Source organism: Salmo salar, chromosome ssa10 (genome assembly GCF_905237065.1).
Source record: "Salmo salar chromosome ssa10, Ssal_v3.1, whole genome shotgun sequence".
NCBI lineage: Eukaryota > Metazoa > Chordata > Actinopteri > Salmoniformes > Salmonidae > Salmo > Salmo salar.
Window position 1 is genome coordinate 73,110,404 of NC_059451.1, and position 20,747 is coordinate 73,131,150.

The 20,747-nt window shown below is 43.0% G+C and overlaps 1 protein-coding gene across 12 annotated transcripts in view; it reads left to right on the forward strand.

The window, feature by feature from the left end:
• myo9ab (myosin IXAb) overlaps positions 1–20,747 on the forward strand; it is a 236,284-nt gene that overhangs the window by 206,470 nt on the left and 9,067 nt on the right. For all 12 annotated transcript variants that reach the window (XM_014123951.2, XM_014123952.2, XM_014123945.2 and 9 more), the window contains 9 exons: positions 3,070–3,284; positions 4,749–4,865; positions 7,442–7,630; positions 11,149–11,196; positions 11,298–11,409; positions 13,438–13,499; positions 17,695–17,887; positions 18,531–18,659; positions 20,556–20,661. In XM_014123951.2, the coding sequence (XP_013979426.1) occupies positions 3,070–3,284; positions 4,749–4,865; positions 7,442–7,630; positions 11,149–11,196; positions 11,298–11,409; positions 13,438–13,499; positions 17,695–17,887; positions 18,531–18,659; positions 20,556–20,661 (1,171 nt within the window). The remainder of the gene's footprint in view (positions 1–3,069; positions 3,285–4,748; positions 4,866–7,441; positions 7,631–11,148; positions 11,197–11,297; positions 11,410–13,437; positions 13,500–17,694; positions 17,888–18,530; positions 18,660–20,555; positions 20,662–20,747) is intronic.

The window sequence follows — 20,747 nt, forward strand, 5'->3', positions numbered from 1 at the left end:
CTTACATATTGTATAACACTGGACATGTGACATTCCAACAAAAAAGAAATGTTGTCACATGCTTTATAAACAACAGGTGTAGACTAACAGTAAAATGCTTAATAGGGGACCCCCTTCCCGTTCTCATCCCGGTAATGGGATTGCTTGACAAGATAGCAAAAATCTAATAATTTCAATTTCTCAAACAATCAACTATTTTACACCATTTGAAAGATAAACATCTCCTTAATCCAACCACGTTGTCCGATTTCAAAAAGGCTTTACGGCGAAAGCATAAAGTTAGATTATGTTAGGAGAGTACATAGACAAAAAATTACACACAGCCATTTTCAATGCAAGGACAGGCGTCACCAAAAGCAGAAAACCAGCTAAAATTATGCACTAACCTTTGACAATCTTCATCAGATGACACTCCTAGGACATTATGTTAGACAATACATGCATTTTTATTTCTATCAAGTTCATATTTATATCTAAAAACAGCATTTTACATCGGCGAGTGACGTTCAGGAAATGTATTTCCCCCAAAACTTCCGGTGAATCATCACTACAATTTACAAAAATACTTGTCATAAACGTTGATAAATTATTAAACTGTTATTCAAAGAATAATAGATTAACATCTCCTAAATGTAACCGCATTGACAGATTTCAAAATAACTTTACTGGGAAAGCACACTTTGCAATAATCTGAGTACTGTGCTCAGAAAAATACACTACGCAATACAGATAGCCGCCATTTTGGAGTCATCTAAATGCATAAATAGCATTAGAAATATTTACTTACCTTTAATTATCTTCATCGGAAAGCACTTCCAGGAATCTCAGGTCCACAACAAATGTTTTGTTCAATAAAGTTCATAATTTATGTCCAAATAACTCCTTGTTCGCGCATTCAGTTCAGCTACTCCGAATGTAGGAAGCGCGCGGACAATGTCACGACGAAAAGTTTAAAAAATATATTTACGTTCGTTCAAACATGTCAAACGTTGTATAGCATCAATCTTTAGGACCTTTAGAACGTGAAGATTCAGTAATATTTCAACCGGACAGTTCCTGTGTCTTGAAAAACGTTTTGGAACAGAGGATACTCCCTCATGAACACACACCAATGAACTGATATCCTTCCCGGGGTCACCAACTTCCCTGCCTTCTCATTCGGTAAAATGAATCCTTAGTCACTGTGTGTTCCATTGGCAATGACTTGAAAATAGTACAGCCACAAGATTTTCATTTCCTGCTTGTATTTTTCCTCAGGTTTTTGCCTGCCATATGAGTTCTGTTATACTTACAGACACCATTCAAACAGTTTTAGAAACTTCAGAGTGTTTTCTATCCAAATCTACTAATAATATGCATATTCTAGTTTCTGGGCCAGAGTAGTAACCTGTTCAAATTGGGTACGTTTTTCATCCGGCCGTGAAAATACTGCCCCCTAGCCCAGACAGGTTAATTACCAGCCCTTCCCAACAAACCAGAGAGAAAAATAATAACACAAGGAATAAATACTATTTTTTTATTAAAACCTCTTACATCTAGACGTTCCGCTAGCGGAACACCACTCCAATATCCAATGATAGGGCGTGGCGCGAAATACAAACTACATATGACTATTTTACACCATTTTAAAGACAAGACTCTCGTTAATCTAACCACACTGTCCGATTTCAAAAAGGCTTTACAACGAAAGCAAAACATTAGATTATGTCAGCAGAGTACCCAGCCAGAAATAATCAGACACCCATTTTTCAAGCTAGCATATAATGTCACATAAACCCAAACCACAGCTAAATGCAGCACTAACCTTTGATGATCTTCATCAGATGACACTCCTAGGACATTATGTTATACAATACATGCATGTTTTGTTCAATCAAGTTCATATTTATATCAAAAAACAGCTTTTTACATTAGCATGTGACGTTCAGAACTAGCAAACTTCCGGTGAATTTACTAAATTACTCACGATAAACGTTCACAAAAAATATAACAATTATTTTAAGAATTATAGATACAGAACTCCTTCATGCAATCGCTATGTCCGATTTTAAAATAGCTTTTCGGCAAAAGCACATTTTGCAATATTCTGAGTAGATAGCTCGCCATCACCGGCTAGCTATTTTGACACCCACCAAGTTTGGCACTCACCAAACTCAGATTTACTATAAAAAAAAAATGGATTAGCTTTGCTGTTCTTCGTCAGAATGCACTCCCAGGACTTCTACTTCAATAACAAATGTTGGTTTGGTTCAAAATAATTCGTAGTTATGTTCAAATATCCTCTGTTTTGTTTCGTGCGTTCAAGACACTATCCGAAGGGTAGCGAAGGGTGACACGCCCGGCATGTATTGTGACAAAACAATTCTAAATATTCCATTACCGTACTTAGAAGCATGTCAACCGCTGTTTAAAATCAATTTTTATGCGATTTTTCTCGTAAAAAAAGCGATAATATTCCGACCGGGAAACCCTGTTTTCGTTCAAAGACTAAAAATCTAAAATGGACTCTTCACGTGCTCGCTCGCGCCCCCGTCTCATTGTTCTCAGATCGACCACTTACCAAATGCGCTACTGTTTTTCAGCCATGGCCTGCAAAGTCATCATTCAACGTTCTGGCGCCCTCTGAGAGCCTATGGGAGCCGTAGGAAGTGTCACGTTACAGCAGAGATCTTCAGTTTTCAATAAAGAGAGTGTAGAAGGCCAAGAAATGGTCAGAGAGGGCACTTCCTGTTTGGAATCTTCTCAGGTTTTTGCCTGCCATATGAGTTCTGTTATACACAGACACCATTCAAACAGTTTTAGAAACTTTAGGGTGTTTTCTATCCAAATCAAACAATTATATGCATATTCTAGTTTCTGGGCAGTAGTAATAACCAGATTAAATCGTGTACGTTTTTTTATCCGGCCGTGCAAATACTGCCCCCTACCCTAGAGAGGTTAAAAATAAGGTCCGTTTCTCTGTTGATTTGTCATCTCAACAATAAGACAAAAAACTGAATAGAAAACCAAAACAATTGTCTTCACAACACCACTACTGTATCTATGTCTCTCTGTGCTTTGCGGGTCAAGATGGCACGTCATCTCCCCCCCACAGTCCCGACCTGACTGTAACCAGGGGCCGGGATTCCAAGGAGAACAAGGACCCCTCTCCCAAAGTGAGGCGGAGACGCAGCGTCAAGATCAGCAGCGTGGCCCTAGAGCCTGCCCAGTGGCAGAACGACGCTCTGCACATCCTCACCAGCGCCCATGACTACAGGAGCATGAATGACTTCCTCATGAAGAAGGTAGGCAGACTGACAGAGGAATACGCAGGTAGACAGACTATGTACAACTGTCCATCTTACACACACTCTCAAGGAAATACACAGGGCACCACACAGAACACTGTTGGTTACCTAATTAAGATGATACACAATACACACACACACAGAGATGCACACTCACACATACAGTGCATTCAGAAAGTATTCAGACCCCTTCCCTTTTTCCAAATTTTGTTTCATTACAGCCTTATTCTAAAATGAATTAAATAAATAAAATCGTCATCAATCTACACACAATACCCAATAATGACAAAGCGAAAACAGGTTTTTTGAAATTTCAGCAAATGTATTACAAATAGAAAACAGATACCTTATTTACATAAGTATTCAGACCCTTTGCTATGAGACTCGAAATTGAGTTCATGTGCATCTTGTTTCCATTGATCATCCCTGATGTTTCTACAACCTGATTGGAGTCCAGCTGTGGTAAATTCAATTGATTGGACATGATTTGGAAAGGCACACACCTGTCTATATAAGGTCCCACAGTTGACAGTGCATGTCAGACCAAAAACCAAGCCATGAGGTTGAATGAATTATCTGTAGAGCTCAGAGACAGGATTGTGTTGAGGCACCGATCTGGGGAAGGGTACCAAAACAAATTCTGCAGCGTTGAAGGTCCCCAAGAACACAGTGGCCTCCATCATTCTTAAATGGAAGAAGTTTGGAACCACCAAGACTCTTCCTAGAGCTGGCGGCCTGGCCAAACTGAGCAATCAGGGGAGAAGGGCCTTGGTCAGGGAGGTGACCAAGAACCCGATGGTCACTCTGACAGAGCTCCAGAGTTCCTCTGTGGAGATGGGAGAACCTTCCAGAAGGACAACCATTTCTGCAGCACTCCACCAATCATGCCTTCATGGTAGAGTGGCCAGACGGAAGCCAGTCCTCGTTAAAAGGCACCTGACAGCCCGCTTGGAATTTGCCAAAAGGCGCCTAAAGACTGTCAGACCATGAGAAACGAGATTCTCTGTTCTGATGAAACCAAGATTGAACTGTTTGGCTTGAATGCCAAGCATCAAGTCTGGAGGAAACCTGGAACCATCCCAATGCTGAAGCATGGTGGTGGCAGCGTCATGGTGTGGGGATGTGCCCCTGTGACAACAATTTTGGACCCCCTTGTGACCCCCCTAAATGTGGAGTATGAAATCATTTTGCTATCGGTTATTAGACAGTGGCAACGCGGAACACTAATTTAACCCACACATTTTCTAGAGGGACGGCTTTAGGCGGAACACAACAGTGTCGTACCACATGCAAAACGATATGACAACAATAACGTTTAATGTAACTGGCCCCTCTAACAGTACAACTGGCCCCAGCTTGGCCCCCCCAGTTGAAATGGTCTAGAACCGCCACTGTTTTGTAGACTACAGTGTTTGATGAAGGAGACCTGTATTTATTATGACCATTTATTGTACCACATAGATCAATGACCTGGACTCCGAGGACGGCAAGAAGGACACATTGGTGGACGTGGTCTTCAAGAAGGCTCTGAAGGAGTTCCGCCTCAACATATTCAACTCCTACTCGACCGCTCTGGCTGTGAGTACCACTATGGTTGTTTCGCGGTCATTTCAAGTTTGAAGGTATGTACAGGATACACATGGTATACACCGTCCAACAAAATGCTTACTTGCAGGTTCCTTCGCAACAATAATAACAAATAATAAAAGATAAGACTACGAACATAAAGTTAATGGCTCAGTAGAATAGAATAAACATTTTAGCATAAGTATAATACAGGAAGGCACAATTTATAGTACAATAATTACACGTATATCAGCGAAAAGGGAGATTAGCAATTAAATAAGAGTCTAGTAGCAGCAATTGTGATGGGTGTGTGTGTGTGTTAGTAGGGCTGTTACTGTGACTGTATTTCTGCCACCCTGGCAGTCACGAGTCATGACCGCAGTCAAATTCCACATGACAGTTTAGTCACGGTAACTAGGCTTCTCCAAAACTGCGCTCTAATGCCGCTGATGGTCATTAGTAGGCTACCGAACTTTCTAACGGCCAATCGCTAATGGCCTGATACTCAGTGCTATATTGTCCCTTTAATCATTCTGTTATCAATGCAATGGAAAATCAAATCAAACACTTCATGAGAGCCCTGGCATTCAGAGTTTGAGCGGAATAGGATCACCTCTTGTGCAGAAAGAGCCAGCTCCTCATAGCTGGTTGATGCATGGAATGAAATGTGTGTTCCTATAAGCCCATGTTGCGCAACATTTCTATAGGCCTTTGATGGCCTCTATTAAAAAGAGGAGGATCCCATCGGCTTACTATATTTATTTGTCAACTTTCCTAATATTAAGCACATTGCTTTCCTTTACAACCTGAGTAGCCTACCTGGCTGGCATGAAAATGAACCGCAGGAAAAGCATCCTCCTTTCGCTATTTAAGTGCATACCGCTAACATGTCTATTGGTCCATTCTAAATCAAACTAATTTCATACATATTTTATTTAGTATATGTAAAGTCAAGATTAAATTCAGAATAGTCTGATGAGTGAGAATTGTATCACTGTGTGTGCCCAGTGTGTGCAGTCTAAGGCAAGAAACAACGCATGCATTTTTTACCCCGACTTTTTTAAATCATAGTTGCGTGCATCGTGTCATGTAGCCTAGCCCATAGGCCTATATATTTTGATAAGATTTGTATCAGAGCTGAAGTGGCCAAATAAAGTGAGTTTTTATTGCGACAGTGACAATTTTTTGTTGTTGTTTTGGCCCTGTACTCCAGCACTTTAGATTTGAAATGATACAATGACTATGAGGTTAAAGTGCAGACGGTCAGCTTTAATTTGAGGGTATTTGCCATCCATATCGGGTGAACCGTTTAGAAATTACAGACCTTTTTGTACATAGTCCCCCTATTTTAGGGGACCAAAACTATTGGGACAAATTCACTTATGTGTAGTAAAAAGTTTAGTATTTGTTTCTACGTACCAGGCCGTGATGCCACCGGTCGAGACGCTCTCAATGGCGCAGCTGTAGTATTTGGAGAGGACCCCGGAGTGGCGTGCTGATTTTCTTCAGCCACCTTAGGAAATAGAGACGCTTTTGCACCCTCTTGACAAGAGTGGTGGTGTTGTTGGTCCATGACAAGTCCTCAGTGGACGCATAGGAACTAAAAACTGCTGACTCGCTCTACTGCAGTCCCGTTGATGTGGATCAGGGCGTGTTCCCTCTTCTGCTTCCTGAAGTCAACAATCAATTCCTTTGTTTTGCTGACGTTGAGGGAGAAGTTGTTGTCCTAGAACCACAATGCCAGTTCACTAACCTCCTCCCTATAGGCTGACTCGTCGTTGTTGATTATCAGGCCTACAACCGTGGTGTCGTCAACAAACTAGATGATGGAGTTGGTGTGGTGCAAAGCCAAGCAGTCATGGGGGAACAGGAAGTACAGCAGAGGGCTGAGGACACACTGAGTCAGTGTGGAGGAGGTGTTGTTGCCAATCATTACAGCCTGTGGTCTGCCCGTCAGGAGGTTCAGGATCCAGTTGCAGAGGGTAGTGCCCAGACCCAGGGCTCTGTACTTAGTGACAAGCTTGGAGTGAACAATAGTGTTGAATGCTGAACTGTACTCAATGAACAGCATTCTCACATAGGTGTTCCTCTTGTCCAAAGAGAAAATTGGAGTGGGTCCAGTGTGCCTGGCATGCTGGCCTTGATGTGGGCCATAACCAACCTCAAAGCATTTCATGATGAAAGGGGTGAGTGCAATGGGGCGATAGTCATTTGGCCATGCCACCTTGGTTTTCTTGGGCACTGGTCACGATCACTTTTACAGTGGGCCTCAAGGTACTGGGCACCCCAATCACAACCGTCAGTGACCACAAATGCTTTTTTACTTGGACAGTGGCTGACTGTATTGTAGCGCATGAATCGATTTTTGTAATCTTGCTTCCCTCACTACTACTTTCCTCCTCATCTCTGCCTGTCCCATACTACTTTAGACGGTACTACTGTAATCAATTGCATTATAACCCTTTCTCACAAGATCTCAAATCTCTTTACAGTAACACATGAGCTTTTCCCGCTAATATCTTCTTCTCCTCGTTCCCTCATCCCAATCCCCCACATCTCTTCCTTCTCCCCCTTTCCCTCTCCTCCAGATGGATGACGGTAAGAGTATCCGTTATAAGGACCTGTACGCCCTGTTTGAACACATCCTGGAGAAGAGCATGCGGCTGGAGCAGAGGGACTGGAGCGAGTCGCCTGTCAAGGTCTGGGTCAACACCTTCAAGGTCTTCCTGGATGAGTTCATGACTGAGTACAAGCCCATGGACAGCACCATCGGCAAGGTAGGGTTTGTGTGAGCGGGTGGAAGGATTTTGGCTGGCTGGGTGGGTGGGTGGGTGGGTGGGTATGAGTGCTTGCGTCCGTACGTGTCAATGCGTGTGTGTTGTTTATTTAGAGTGTGCTTCAACAGGTCCGTCCCATTGAGATGGAAATCCTATAGCAGTCTTACAAGCTGACGCATGGCATGTTGGATCAGTGTTAATTTCGTCAACAGAAATAGTGACAGCAGTGCGACGGACACACGACACCCGGCATCAGCTGTTGAGCTGCAGGGGAGCAAGCAAGGAGTGTAGGCAGATGGGCTCCGCTCTGTCCCCGCTTTCGATTATACACATTGTGCAGGCAACTCTCTTGCTTCCCTGTAGCAAACCAGTCACCACCAGCCTTCTAGTTAGCTACCCTTTGCCTGGTTAAGAAACACAAGCTAGGGCCTCCCGAGTGGCGTGGCGTGGTGGTCTAAGGCGCTGCATCGCAGTGCTAGCTGTGCCACTAGAGAATCTGGGTTTGAGCCCAGGCTCTGTCGCGGCCGGCCGCGACCATGGGACGGCGCACAATTGGCCCAGCGTAGTCCGGGTTAGGGGAGGGTTTGGCCGGCAGGGATGTCCTTGTCCCATCGTGCACTAGCGACTGCTGTGGCGGGCCGGGCGCAGTTCACACTGACACCGTCGCCAGGTGCACGGTCTTTCCTCCGACACATTGGTGCGGCTGGCTTCCGGGTTAAGTGGGCAGTGCAGCTTGGTTGGGTTGTGTTTCGGAGAACGCACGGCTCTCAACCTTCGCCTCTCCCCGAGTCCATACGGGAGTTGCAGCGATGAGACAAGACTGTAACTACCAATTGGATACCACGAAATTGGGGAGAAAAAGGGGTATAACAAAACACGCTGCTTCAAGAAATTTGAAACAATAGCAGCATTGAGTTTAAGAGAAAAAAAACAGTATAGGTATGTTTTTCTCTCCCTTGAGTATAGACAAGTAGTCTGTCTTTGATTTTGTAGTCTCGCTCAACCCTCCTACTTTCCCCACTGCATTTCATAGCCAGATTCTGTAGCCACGTCTCCCTCTTTCCCTCAGAGAAAACGGCATGTTAGATTACCGTTCAAAAGACCCATAATACTCTTTCTTTCTATCGTACATTGGTGGGCCACATTTTACATTCATAAAGCATATTGCGGGCCATTCTAAAACTAGGCTACTTAACCATTTTAGGCTACACCTCGTTCAGTCATGTTACCTCAGGTAGCTATAGCTAACAATCTGGGGCGCGTACAGCAGGTTGCAGCGTTTTGGAACGTTCAGATAGGCTCGGCAGGCTGCCATTAGCAACTCAATTATCCTTAAAACTTCTTCTGTGTTTGATTCTTTTTAAAATAATCGGTTCAAGGACATCTGGTGTATTAGAAGCAATTATTGGTACCATGATTGTCTTCGAATGTTGTATCGATTTACACAAAGATTGACCAAGATCGCCATTTGCCTATTCACTATCATGCGGGATCCTGTTTTCTGCTAACAATGCCTGAAGTACCGCGGTCAGCCTTGAACTTCTGTGGCTTCAATGAGCGCGGGCAGATGTTCTCCCCTGGGAATAACATTGGTTCTATTCATCGAATTCCATCTGCAACATTCAAGAAAGTTTTGCAACTGAACGTGGCCCTGCTAACATTACGAGTAGCTTATACGCAAGCATTTGGTGGCACACAAAGAAAGTAAAAGAGATGGCAAACAATTTATTGACTAAATTCCTCTTGCCACTACACTATAACATTATTTTGAGTTAATGTGGACCCAGTGACGCAGCACTTGGACCAGGACTCCAGCCATAGGGACTCGACCATTGGGGACTCGGACTTGAGCACAGGGGACTTGGGACTCGATTCGGACTCTAGGTTTAGTGACTCGACTACATCACTGGGCGAAACAGTCATTAGCTGTCATTCTACTTTTGGACATCAATGTGGCTTCGGCGTCCGTGGAACGTTGATAACAATGGCAATGATGTGACTGAGGTGCAACCCATACTACTTTGCGGCACCATCTGGTGATTGTGGTCCTCTCTCTCTCTTTCTCTCTCTCTCTCTGTCTCTGTGCTTGTATGTGTCAGTTTGTTTTGTATGTTATGCGCAATATTTATGTAGGGTGAATTAGGAATTTACATGGGCAGATAATTCTTATATATGTTTGTCATATGTCTGCTGTTGGGAAGAGATGTTATGCAGAAAAATATGTTGGACAAGGCTATGTACAGTTGAAGTCTGAAGTTTACATACACTTAGGTTGGAGTCATTAAAACTCGTTTTTCAACCACTCCACAAATTTCTTGTTAATAAACTATAGTTTTGGCAAGTTGGTTAGGACATCTACTTTGTGCATGACACAAGTCATTTTTCCAACAATTGTTTACAGACAGATTATTTGACTTATAATTCACTGTATCACAATTCCAATGGGTCAGAAGTTTACATACACTAAGTTGATTGTGCCTTTAAACAGCTTGGAAAATTCCAGAAAATGATGTCATGGCTTTAGAAGCTTCTGATAGGCTAATTGACGTCAATTAGAGGTGTACCTGTAGATGTATTTCAAGGCCTACCTTCAAACTCAGTGCTTCTTTGCTTGACATCATGGGAAAATCAAAAGAAATCAGCCAAGACCTCAGAAAAAGAATTGTGGACCTCTACAAGTCTGGTTCATCCTTGGGAGCAATTTCCAAACACCTGAAGGTACCACGTTCATCTGTACAAAAAATAGTACGCAAGTATAAACACCATGGGACCACGCAGCCGTCACACCACTCAGGAAGGAGACGCGTTCTGTCTCCTAGAGATGAACATACTTTCGTGCGAAAAGTGCAAATCAATCCCAGAACAACAGCAAAGGACCTTGTGAAGATGCTGGAGGAAACAGGTACAGGTAAACAGGTAAAGTATCTATCTATATCCACAGTAAAACGAGTCCTATGTCAATATAACCTGAAAGGCCGCTCAGCAAGGAAGACGCCACTGCTCCAAAACCGCCATAAAAAAGCCAGACTATGGTTTGCAACTGCACATGGGGACAAAGATCGTACTTTTTGGAGAAATGTTCTCTGGTCTGATGAAACAAAAATAGAACTGTTTGGCCATAATGACCATCGTTAAGTTTGGAAGAAAAAGGGGGAGGCTTGCAAGCCGAAGAACACCATCCAAACCGTGAAGCACGGGGGTGGCAACATCATGTTGTGGAGGTGCTTTGCTGCAGGAGGGACTGGTGCACTTCACAAAATAGATGGCATCATGAGGCAGGAAAATGATGGGACTAAATCTAAAAAAGATTGCCAACATTAACACTGTGTTGGTTGTATGGGTGGGTGGGCGTAGGCTTGATGGGCGTAGGCTTGATGGGCATAGGCTTGATGGGCATAGGCTTGATGGGCGAAGGCTTGATGGGCGAAGGCTTGATGGGCGAAGGCTTGATGGGCGAAGGCTTGATGGACGAAGGACTGATGGGACTAGTCACTGGTCTGTCTCTCCTGTTCTCTTAGGCCCCCAAACCAGAACGCAAGAAGAGGAGGAAAAAGGAACCTGACATTGTGAGTACTATATTCCATACCGTATCTCTACGCTTTGTAATGCATTTGATGGCTGTATTTTTATGGCAAACTGAGTTGAGCCCCTCTATCACCCTCCGTAGGTTGAGGAGCACAATGGGCACATCTTCAAGTCCACACAGTACAGCATCCCCACCTACTGCGAATACTGCTCCTCTCTTATCTGGATGATGGACCGGGCCTGCGTCTGCAAACGTGAGTTCACACACACACATTAACAGTTCCACTCCACACAAAAAATGGTCAAAGACTCCAGTCACCCAAGTCATAGACTGTTCTCTTTGTTTTTACACTGTTGCTACTCGCTGTTTATTATCTAGTCATAGTCACTTTACACCTACCTACATGTACAAATTACCTCGACTAACCTGTACCCCAGCACATTCACTCGGTACCTGTATCCCCTGTATATAGCCTCATTATTGTTGTTTGATTTTTTTTACTTTAGTTTATTTAGTAAATGGTCCCGTGTGGCTCAGTTGGTAGAGCATGGTGTTTGCAACGCCAGGGTTGTGGGTTCGATTCCCACGGGGGACCAGTACGGGGGGAAAAATGTATGAAATGTATGCATTCACTACTGTAAGTCGCTCTGGATAAGAGCGTCTGCTAAATGACTAAAATGTAAATGTAAAAATGTAAATATTTCTTAACTCTATTTTCTTCAAACTGCATTGTTTGGTTAGGGGCTTGTAAGTAAGCAACCTGTTGTATTCGGCGCATTTGTGACAAATTCGATTTGATATACAGTGCCTTCAGAAAGTCTTGACTTTTTCCACATTTTGTTGTGTTCCAAAGTGGGATTAAACTGGATTTAATTGTATTTTTTGTGTCAACAATCTAAACACAATACTCTGTCAAAAAGTAAAACGTTTTAAGAATTTATGGAAAATTAAACACTAATATCTTAATTAGATAAGTATTCAACCCCCTTGGCCAATACATGTTAGAATCACCTTTGGCAATGATTACAGCAGTGAGTCTTTCTGGGTAAGTCTCTTAAGAGCTTTGTACACCTGGATTGTACAATATTTGCCCATTATTTAAGAAAGGTGGTTGTCAAGGTGGTTGTTGATCATTGCTAGACTGCCATTTTCAAGTCTTGCAATAGATTTTCAACCCGATTTTTAAGTGAAAACTTTAACTAGGCCACTCAGGAACATTCAATGTTGTCTTGGTAAGCAACTCCAGTGTATATTTGGCCTTGTGTTTTAAGTTATTGTCCTGCTGAAAGGTGAATTTGTCTCCCAGTGACTGTTGGAAAGCAGACTGATTCAAGTTTTCTTGGAGGATTTTTGCCTATGCATAGCTCGTTTCTGTTTCTTTTCATCGCCTCCCAAAAAATCTCCCTAGTCCTTGCCGATGACAAGCTACCCATAGTATAATGCAGCCACCACCAAGCTTGAAAATATGAAGAAAATGGTTGAATGCTTGACTCGAGACATTTCAGCTTTTAATTTTTTATTAACATAATTCCACTGACATTATGGGGTATTGTGTGTAGGCCAGTGACACAATCTCAATTTAACCCATTTTAAATTCAGGCTGTAACACAGCCAAATGTGGGAAAAGTCAAGGGGTGTGAATACTTTTCTGTTACGTGAATATATTTAGTATAGTTCGAATCTGAACTTTTTAAATGTTTCACTATTTACATTTTTCTAAAATTGACTGAGTAGGATGGTCCTCCCTGATATATATATATATATATATATATATATATATATATATATATATATATATATATATATATATATATATATATAAACACAGACTCCCACCATTACATACATGCACACACTACCACCCTTCCTCTCCACGCACACACACACACACTTTCACATTCACACACACTACCACCCTTCCTCTCCACACACACACACACACACACACACGCCCTCTTCCTGTGCTGCCTCTTAAGTGTCTGTAATCAAATTGTATCCAGCTGTTCTCATAAATATATCTCCTCTCCATCCGCTCTCTAATGTTCACTCGAGCACAGGCATTGGCAGCTTTCTCTCTCCAGACTGCCTACTCTATATTTAAGCCTTTGTGGTCTGCTTGTTGACTGACGGCTTGTGGTTGGACACGAAGCATTGTTCGAACGTTGCTTAAAGGTTAGGGGATGCAGATTGCTTGTTGTTGACTGAAAAGCAGTTGGAGACTTAGCATTCATAGGTTGGGTAAGGGTATAGATTGTTTCTGACTCTGTGTCCTCTTCTGCAGTGTGTCGGTACGCCTGCCATAGAAAGTGCTGCTCTAGGATGACCACGAAATGTAGCAAAAAGGTAAGAGGCTATTGTATAGTGTGTATTTGTGTATTCATTATTAAGACTGGAAAGAATGGACAGAGTATCAAGCAAGAGACAATTAAGTACTTGCAGGGATGTTGTAGTTTTTAAAGGGATAATCCATCCAAACCACTAATTCCTATGATTATCAGTGTTAAATAAACACTAATATGTGAAAACCAATATTTTTTTATGAACAACATTTTGTCTTTATAACAAGGTTGGTAACGATTTTCACATTGCTGAGGAAATCTGTTGCAGCTCAAGTCAACTACAAATCCCACAATGCGATGCTCTCTCTTTGGGCTGGCTAGCTAGCTAGGTAGTGCTTAATTTGGCTCCTCCTTTGGACTGTTTTGTTCCGGAACCTATACCTCTCGTGGCATGAAAAATAATCTTCACCATTTGCCATGTAAAATTTTTTAAAAAGCAATCGGGGTTAATTCGAGTTGCCTCCTGCCTCCTTAAAAAACATAATGTGAAAGCGTACATTTTCAGCCTGCGCCGGATAAGAATTGATGAAGGTCAGGCCTGGCCTCATGGATGGCGCTACATTGTAGCCTTGAGACCAACACGTTGCTGTGGCAAGAGAGAGAAGCACACCTGTAGTCTATCTCACACAGAGCTAGAATGAGATTTACTTTCTATGATCTCTCTCCTTCTCTCTGCTCTGACAGACACGAGCCTGCAGCTCTCATCTCTCCAGTAGCACTTCGTCATTTATTTCCTTATAGAATCATATCCGTGGGAACCGTGCTGCAGCACCGTTGATAAATTGAAATACATTTGCCAAAGTTATAGAATTAGGCCTACTGCTGTCTGTTCAGAAAGAAATGAAATCATTCAGAATACTACACCAGGATTAGGCCTATAAACCTAATTTGGCCACAGAGGATCAATAGCTTTCTTTTTTTTTTAAAAGGTATTGCCTAACTGTGAATTGTGTGTAGCCCAATCACAAGGGGTCGGGAACGCGTGGAAAATCTGTCGGTGAACAGCATGCAGCCAAAACAGGCTTTTCGCAATATTTCAAATACAATTGTGGGAAAACACAGGTTGGAAAGCAAATTGCTCCTGCTGAAACAGAAGACTCTCATCTGTCTGTAGGCTACCACAATATTTTCTCAACTTCCAAATAGGTCAAGCGAACAGTACAAATTGTACAAGCCTATTGTACAAAGTAAAACGAGAAGATATGCTTTTTGGCACGAGTGGGTCGGCCATCGCCGGCGAGTGAGCTGCGCATCATTGACTGGAAACTGTAAAGCTATTTTAGGACTATAATTTCCTCCTCGTATTGTACAATATGTGTCTCAACAGACCTAGTATATTGATGGATTCAAGACGAGGGTGTTTTTATTGAGCTCAGATTCTCAGTTTGCCTGTCATTTCGATCGTTTGCGCAGTAGGAAGATTCTTCTGAGTCTCCAGTCATGTAAAATGACATAAAAACGCATTTCATGCCATTCTAAAAGGCAAAACATTTTCGGGACCCTACAGGCTGACAATGTTTGCCTTGTGTTCAACTTCTGCAACCACCTTTACTCTACTGCTCTATGCCACGACGCAAATGCGATGATATTGCGGCATGGGTTGCCAACTTTCTCACTACCAAATAAGGGACAAAAGGTGGCGTGCCAGTGCACATTGCCACGGCGGTGTGGGTATGGTGTTGTGTGAATGAATATACAGTGTATATTCATATTCTTATTCAATTGGAAAGGCAAAACATTTTTATATTCCATTTAGTCTATAGCTTTACTAAAACTGTATCATTATGTAATCTTATGTGAATAAACCTCAAAATAAATGATCAAAGAAATCACAATTTGGACCTTTACAGCAAAAAATAAATAAAAACATTTAAAATGCAAAAGAGGGGAATGAGTCACTCACAAAGTCTACTTTTTCCATGGATATTTTTTGCTGCTCTTGACTGATTCAAGCAGTCCTTTGTCCTTTTGGATACCCAGAGAGAAGTCCTTACATGACAAGTCACAGTTCACAGATATTGAAGTTCAATTTTGATCAGATTTGTCACAGAGCCTCTGTGCTGCATATGTTTCCTGAGTCTGACCATTTAATGGTCATCAGAGAGAAAATCCTCTCCACAAAGGCATTTGAGCCTGGCTCACTGAGGACAAATGAGACAATCCTGAACATGTTGATCAAGTTGGCTTTCCCTAGGTTTTGGAAAACTGCCACTCACTTCTCCCTGGTGGATTTTGTGGTATCCTGTCTGGCTTTCTGTATTTCCTCCCGGCGAGCACAAAACTCTTCATAGAGTTGGTCCATACTGACTGTCTCTGTCAGTTTGAGGGCAACCACCAGCTGCTCCAGGTCAGTGAAGGAGAGCTCATAGAGGTAGATCAGTTTCACCATTACATTTTCTGGTGAGAAATCAAACCACTTGTCAATGTATGTAATGACAGTGTCATAGAACTTCACAAAGTCCTGTTGCTGCTTGGACCTTTCTGCTGACAATTGTTTGTCCATCAGCTGCTTGGTCAGGTATCCAAAAAAGCTGTTCTGTTTCCGCTGAAGCATCTTCATTTTTTTACTTTTGGACTTCCTCGTAAACATCTGTGATGCAGAGCGTTGTTTCCTCCAGCTTTTTTACGAGTCGGTCAAAAACACACCCCACGTTGTGGAAAAAGCACAGATAAATCTCAGCAACTTCCGTTCTTTTCTTCATACTCAAAAATACTCTTCAGTGCCACAGGACAGGTCTCTCCAAGGGACCTGAAGTAGGAAGTAAGAGCTGTCCAGCTTTGCAGGAGACGATCGACAGCTGGATGAAGAGAGAGCCATTGTGTGCAAACGTGTCGCAGAATTTCACGCCACTCAATGTCAACAAAGGCAAAAAATTAATATAGTTCCTCTCTTCGGGAAGCAGATACTGGGAAGTGGCTGTGGATCTTTAAAACAATTGTCTCAATATCCACTGACAGCTGATCGCAGGCGTGCTTCCAGGCATTATGAGCTATGTGAGCTGGGCAATTAGCTTTCAGAATGCGATTGTTGGCACTGCTCAATAACTGGTAAACGGAGTGGTGTATTCCAAAGTTAACATTGGCATGATCTGCTGCATAGGCTGTGATGTCTAATATCCAGTTCATGCTTTTCCAGACAGTTCATCAGAGCTTGATGTATGTCATTTACCATTTCATCACGGTCTTCATTAAAGTCATGTAACTCTATCAGACACAGAGAAATATCTCACGCACACTGGAAACATTTTTCTATTTCACTCGTTTGAAGCATCACATGGCAACTGAGAAATACATGGGCTTCACCTTCAGTTGGGGACAGATCATCCAAAATATCCCGCACAGTCTTTGGTCCTGAAACATGAATTGTAATCATCTCAGCTTTCGTTCTACCCAAGTGAATCGTCTTCACAACATTTGAGTCATGAAACAAAGCACCATTGAGCTTAACAAGACAGTCGGTGCCGTTGTAGCCGAGTCCGTGTTTAACCGTATGGTACACATACGAGGCTTCACTTGCAGCGATTCTGTCATTTTCTGCAGTAGACGTCACGTAGAATGCACCGATATTGCTAGCACCTTTAGCTAGCGTGGCCTTGTGCATTTCTGTGGATGCATGCTGAGTTAGGCCAATTGACCATTCCCGATGGCATAAAGTACAGAAAGCTTTCGTCGAGTCACCACTGGCGGGTTTAACCCACGTCTTTTTGCTTCCCATTGTTTGTTGTAGCTGCACAGTCTTTTCTTTTTTGCAGGTTTATCCATATTTCCTTGATATACTAAACCGACTGGACAACAACAGAAATTACTTTGCAGGAATTGGCGCGTTTACGCTATACTGTGATTGGATGAATATACGGGACAAGGGAGGTCCCGTATGGGACAAACCAAATGTATCCCAATATAAGGGACATCCCGGCTAATATGGGACAGTTGGCAACCCTATGCAGGCAATACTTTATTATAACAATTACATTTTTTTTAAATGTAGCTACACACAATAAAACCAATGTCAGTATCAGCATGTGAAGTAGCTAGCTACAGTAGCTGTAAAATAGCCTAAACAAACTCCACTATCTGTCTGTTTGCCTGTACCTCTCAACTTCTATTTCTGTGTGTCTGTCCGTCTGTCCGTCCGTGTATGTGTGTGTGCATGTACATGTGTGTCCGTCCTTCCATCCGTGTGTGTTTTTCTCTATCAGTACGACCCGGAACTGTCGTCCAGGCAGTTTGGCGTGGAGCTGTCTCGTCTGACCAGCGAGGAGAGGACAGTGCCCCTGGTGGTGGAGAAGCTCATTAACTACATTGAGATGCACGGCCTCTACACCGAGGGCATCTTCAGGAAGTCTGGCTCCACCAATAAGATCAAGGAGCTCCGGCAGGGGCTGGACACAGGTGTGATCGACAGGGTCCTGCTCCTGTTACTGTAGATTGTAGGGTTATGTTGTAAACCGGGGAGGGACAACAGAGCTGTGGTCAAGGCACTGTCTATAGGTTTTCTGATTGGTTAATATAATGACAGGAAACTGTATGGCCTAGCATGAAAATAGGCTGTTGACACAGGCTGTAATAGTAGTGGCAGCACTTCCCATGAACAAGTTGCCATAACACCATGTCCGAGCTATTCACACTACCGGATCGAAAGCACTGTGTCAGTAGCAAAGAGTTTAACAGTTGTAATCTTTACTCCAACTATAGTATTTAAGTCATATTTATACTGAACAAAAATATAAATGCAACATGTAAAGTGTTGGTCCCATGTTTCATGAGCTGAAATAAAAGAGGGGGGGTGCTGAGGAGTTTTTATGTCTATAATAAAGACCTTTTGTGTGGAAAAACTCATTCTGATTGGCTGGACCTGGCTCTCCAGTGGGTGGACCTATGCCCTCCCAGGCACACCCATGGCTGCACCCCTGCCCTATCGTGAAATCCATAGATTAGGGCCTAAGAATGTATTTCAATTGACTGATTTCCTTCTATATGAACTGTAACTCAGTAAAATCTTTGAATTTTGTCTCCCATTGCCCTCCAACTCCAGATGTAAGCAGCATGAACTTGGACGATTACAACATCCACGTCATTGCCAGCGTGCTCAAACAGTGGCTCCGCGACCTGCCCAACCCTCTGATGACCTTTGAACTCTACGAGGAGTTCCTCCGAGCCATGGGTAAGGCCTGGGGTCAGAAGTAACCACATTGGTATTTGTTACAATGTTACTGTGTAGTAATGGTTAAAGGTGGCCTTTGTACCATTTTATAGATGCCCGAAGGTGTAGATACAATATAATAGATATGATGATGATATAATGGATGAAGGTACAGTGGGGGAAAAAAGTATTTGAGCCCCTGCTGATTTTGTACGTTTGCCCACTTACAAAGAAATTATCAGTCTATAATTTTAATAGTTGGTTTATTTGAACAGTGAGAGACAGAATAACAACAAAAAAATCCAGAAAAACGCATGTCAAAAATGTTATAAAATGATTTGCATTTTAATGAGGGAAATAAGTATTTGACCCCTCTGCAAAACATGACTTAGTACTTGGTGGCAAAACCCTTGTTGGCAATCACAGAGGTCAGATGTTTCTTGTAGTTGGCCACCAGGTTTGCACACATCTCAGGAGGGATTTTGTCCCACTCCTCTTTGCAGATCTTCTCCAAGTCATTAAGGTTTTGAGGCTGACGTTTGGCAACTCGAACCTTCAGCTCCCTCCACAGATTTTCTATGGGTTTGGAGACTGGCTAGGCCACTCCAGGACCTTAATATGCTTCTTCTTGAGCCACTCCTTTGTTGCCTTGGCAGTGTGTTTTGGGTCAGTGTCATGCTGGAATACCCATCCACGACCCATTTTCAATGCCCTGGCTGAGGGAAGGAGGTTCTCACCCAAGATTTGACGGTACATGGCCCCGTCCATCGTCCCTTTGATGCGGTGAAGTTGTGCTGTCCCCTTAGCAGAAAAACACCCCCAAAGCATAATGTTTCCACCTCCATGTTTGACGGTGGAGATGGTGTTCTTGGTGTCATAGGCAGCATTCCTCCTCCTCCAAACACGGTGAGTTGAGTTGATGTCAAAGAGCTCCATTTTGGTCTCATCTGACCACATTTTCACCAGTTGTCCTCTGAGTCATTCAGATGTTCATTGACAAACTTCAGACGGGCATGTATATGTATTCTTGAGCAGGGGGACCTTGCAGGCGCTGCGGGATTTCAGTCCTTCACGGCGTAGTGTTTTACCAATTGTTTTCTTGGTGACTATGGTCCCAGCTGCCTTGAGATCATTGACAAGATCCTCCCGTGTAGTTCTGGGCTGATTCCTCACCGTTCTCATGATCATTGCAACTCCACGAGGTGAGATCTTGCATGGAGCCCCAGGCCGAGGGAAGATTGACAGTTCTTTTGTGTTTCTTCCATTTGCGAATAATCGCACCAAATGTTGTCACCTTCTCACAAAGCTGCTTGGCGATGGTCTTGTAGCCCATTCCAGCCTTGTGTAGGTCTACAATCTTGTTCCTGACATCCTTGGAGAGCTCTTTGGTCTTGGCCATGGTGGAGAGTTTGGAATCTGATTGATTGCTTCTGTGGACAGGTGTCTTTTTTACAGGTAACAAGCTGCGGTTAGGAGCACTCCCTTTAAGAGTCTGCTCCTAATCTCAGCTCGTTACCTGTATAAAAGACACCTGGGAGCCAGAAATCTTTCTGATTGAGAGGGGGTCAAATACTTTTTTCCCTCATTAAAATGCTTATCAATTTATAACATTTCTGACATGCGTTTTTCTGGATATTTTTGTTGTTATTCTGTCTCTCACTGTTCAAATAAATCTACCATTAAAATTATAGACTGATCCTTTCTTTGTTAGTGGGCAAACATACAAAATCAGCAGGGGATCAAAATACTTTTTTCCCCCACTGTGTGTGTGTGTGTGCATAGAAATAGAAATACTAGAACATACATTCCCATTTGAGTCTGTGACGGGTGCCACTGGCGGCCATATTGACTGCACCCATAGAATTGAAGCAGGAAGTAATGATTATTTTTTTGTGTGACGTTGCTTCCCCCACGCAGGCCAGCCAGACAAGCGGGAGGTGATCCGTGGGGTATACTCTGTGATTGACCAGCTCAGCCGAACCCACCTGAGTACCCTGGAGCGCCTCATCTTCCACCTGGTCAGGTGAGTGGTCACGTTACTCCCACCGGGAAGCAGGATGTGGAGACTCACTGGATGCCTCCCGATTCTCCATCCCCTTCTTCCAAATT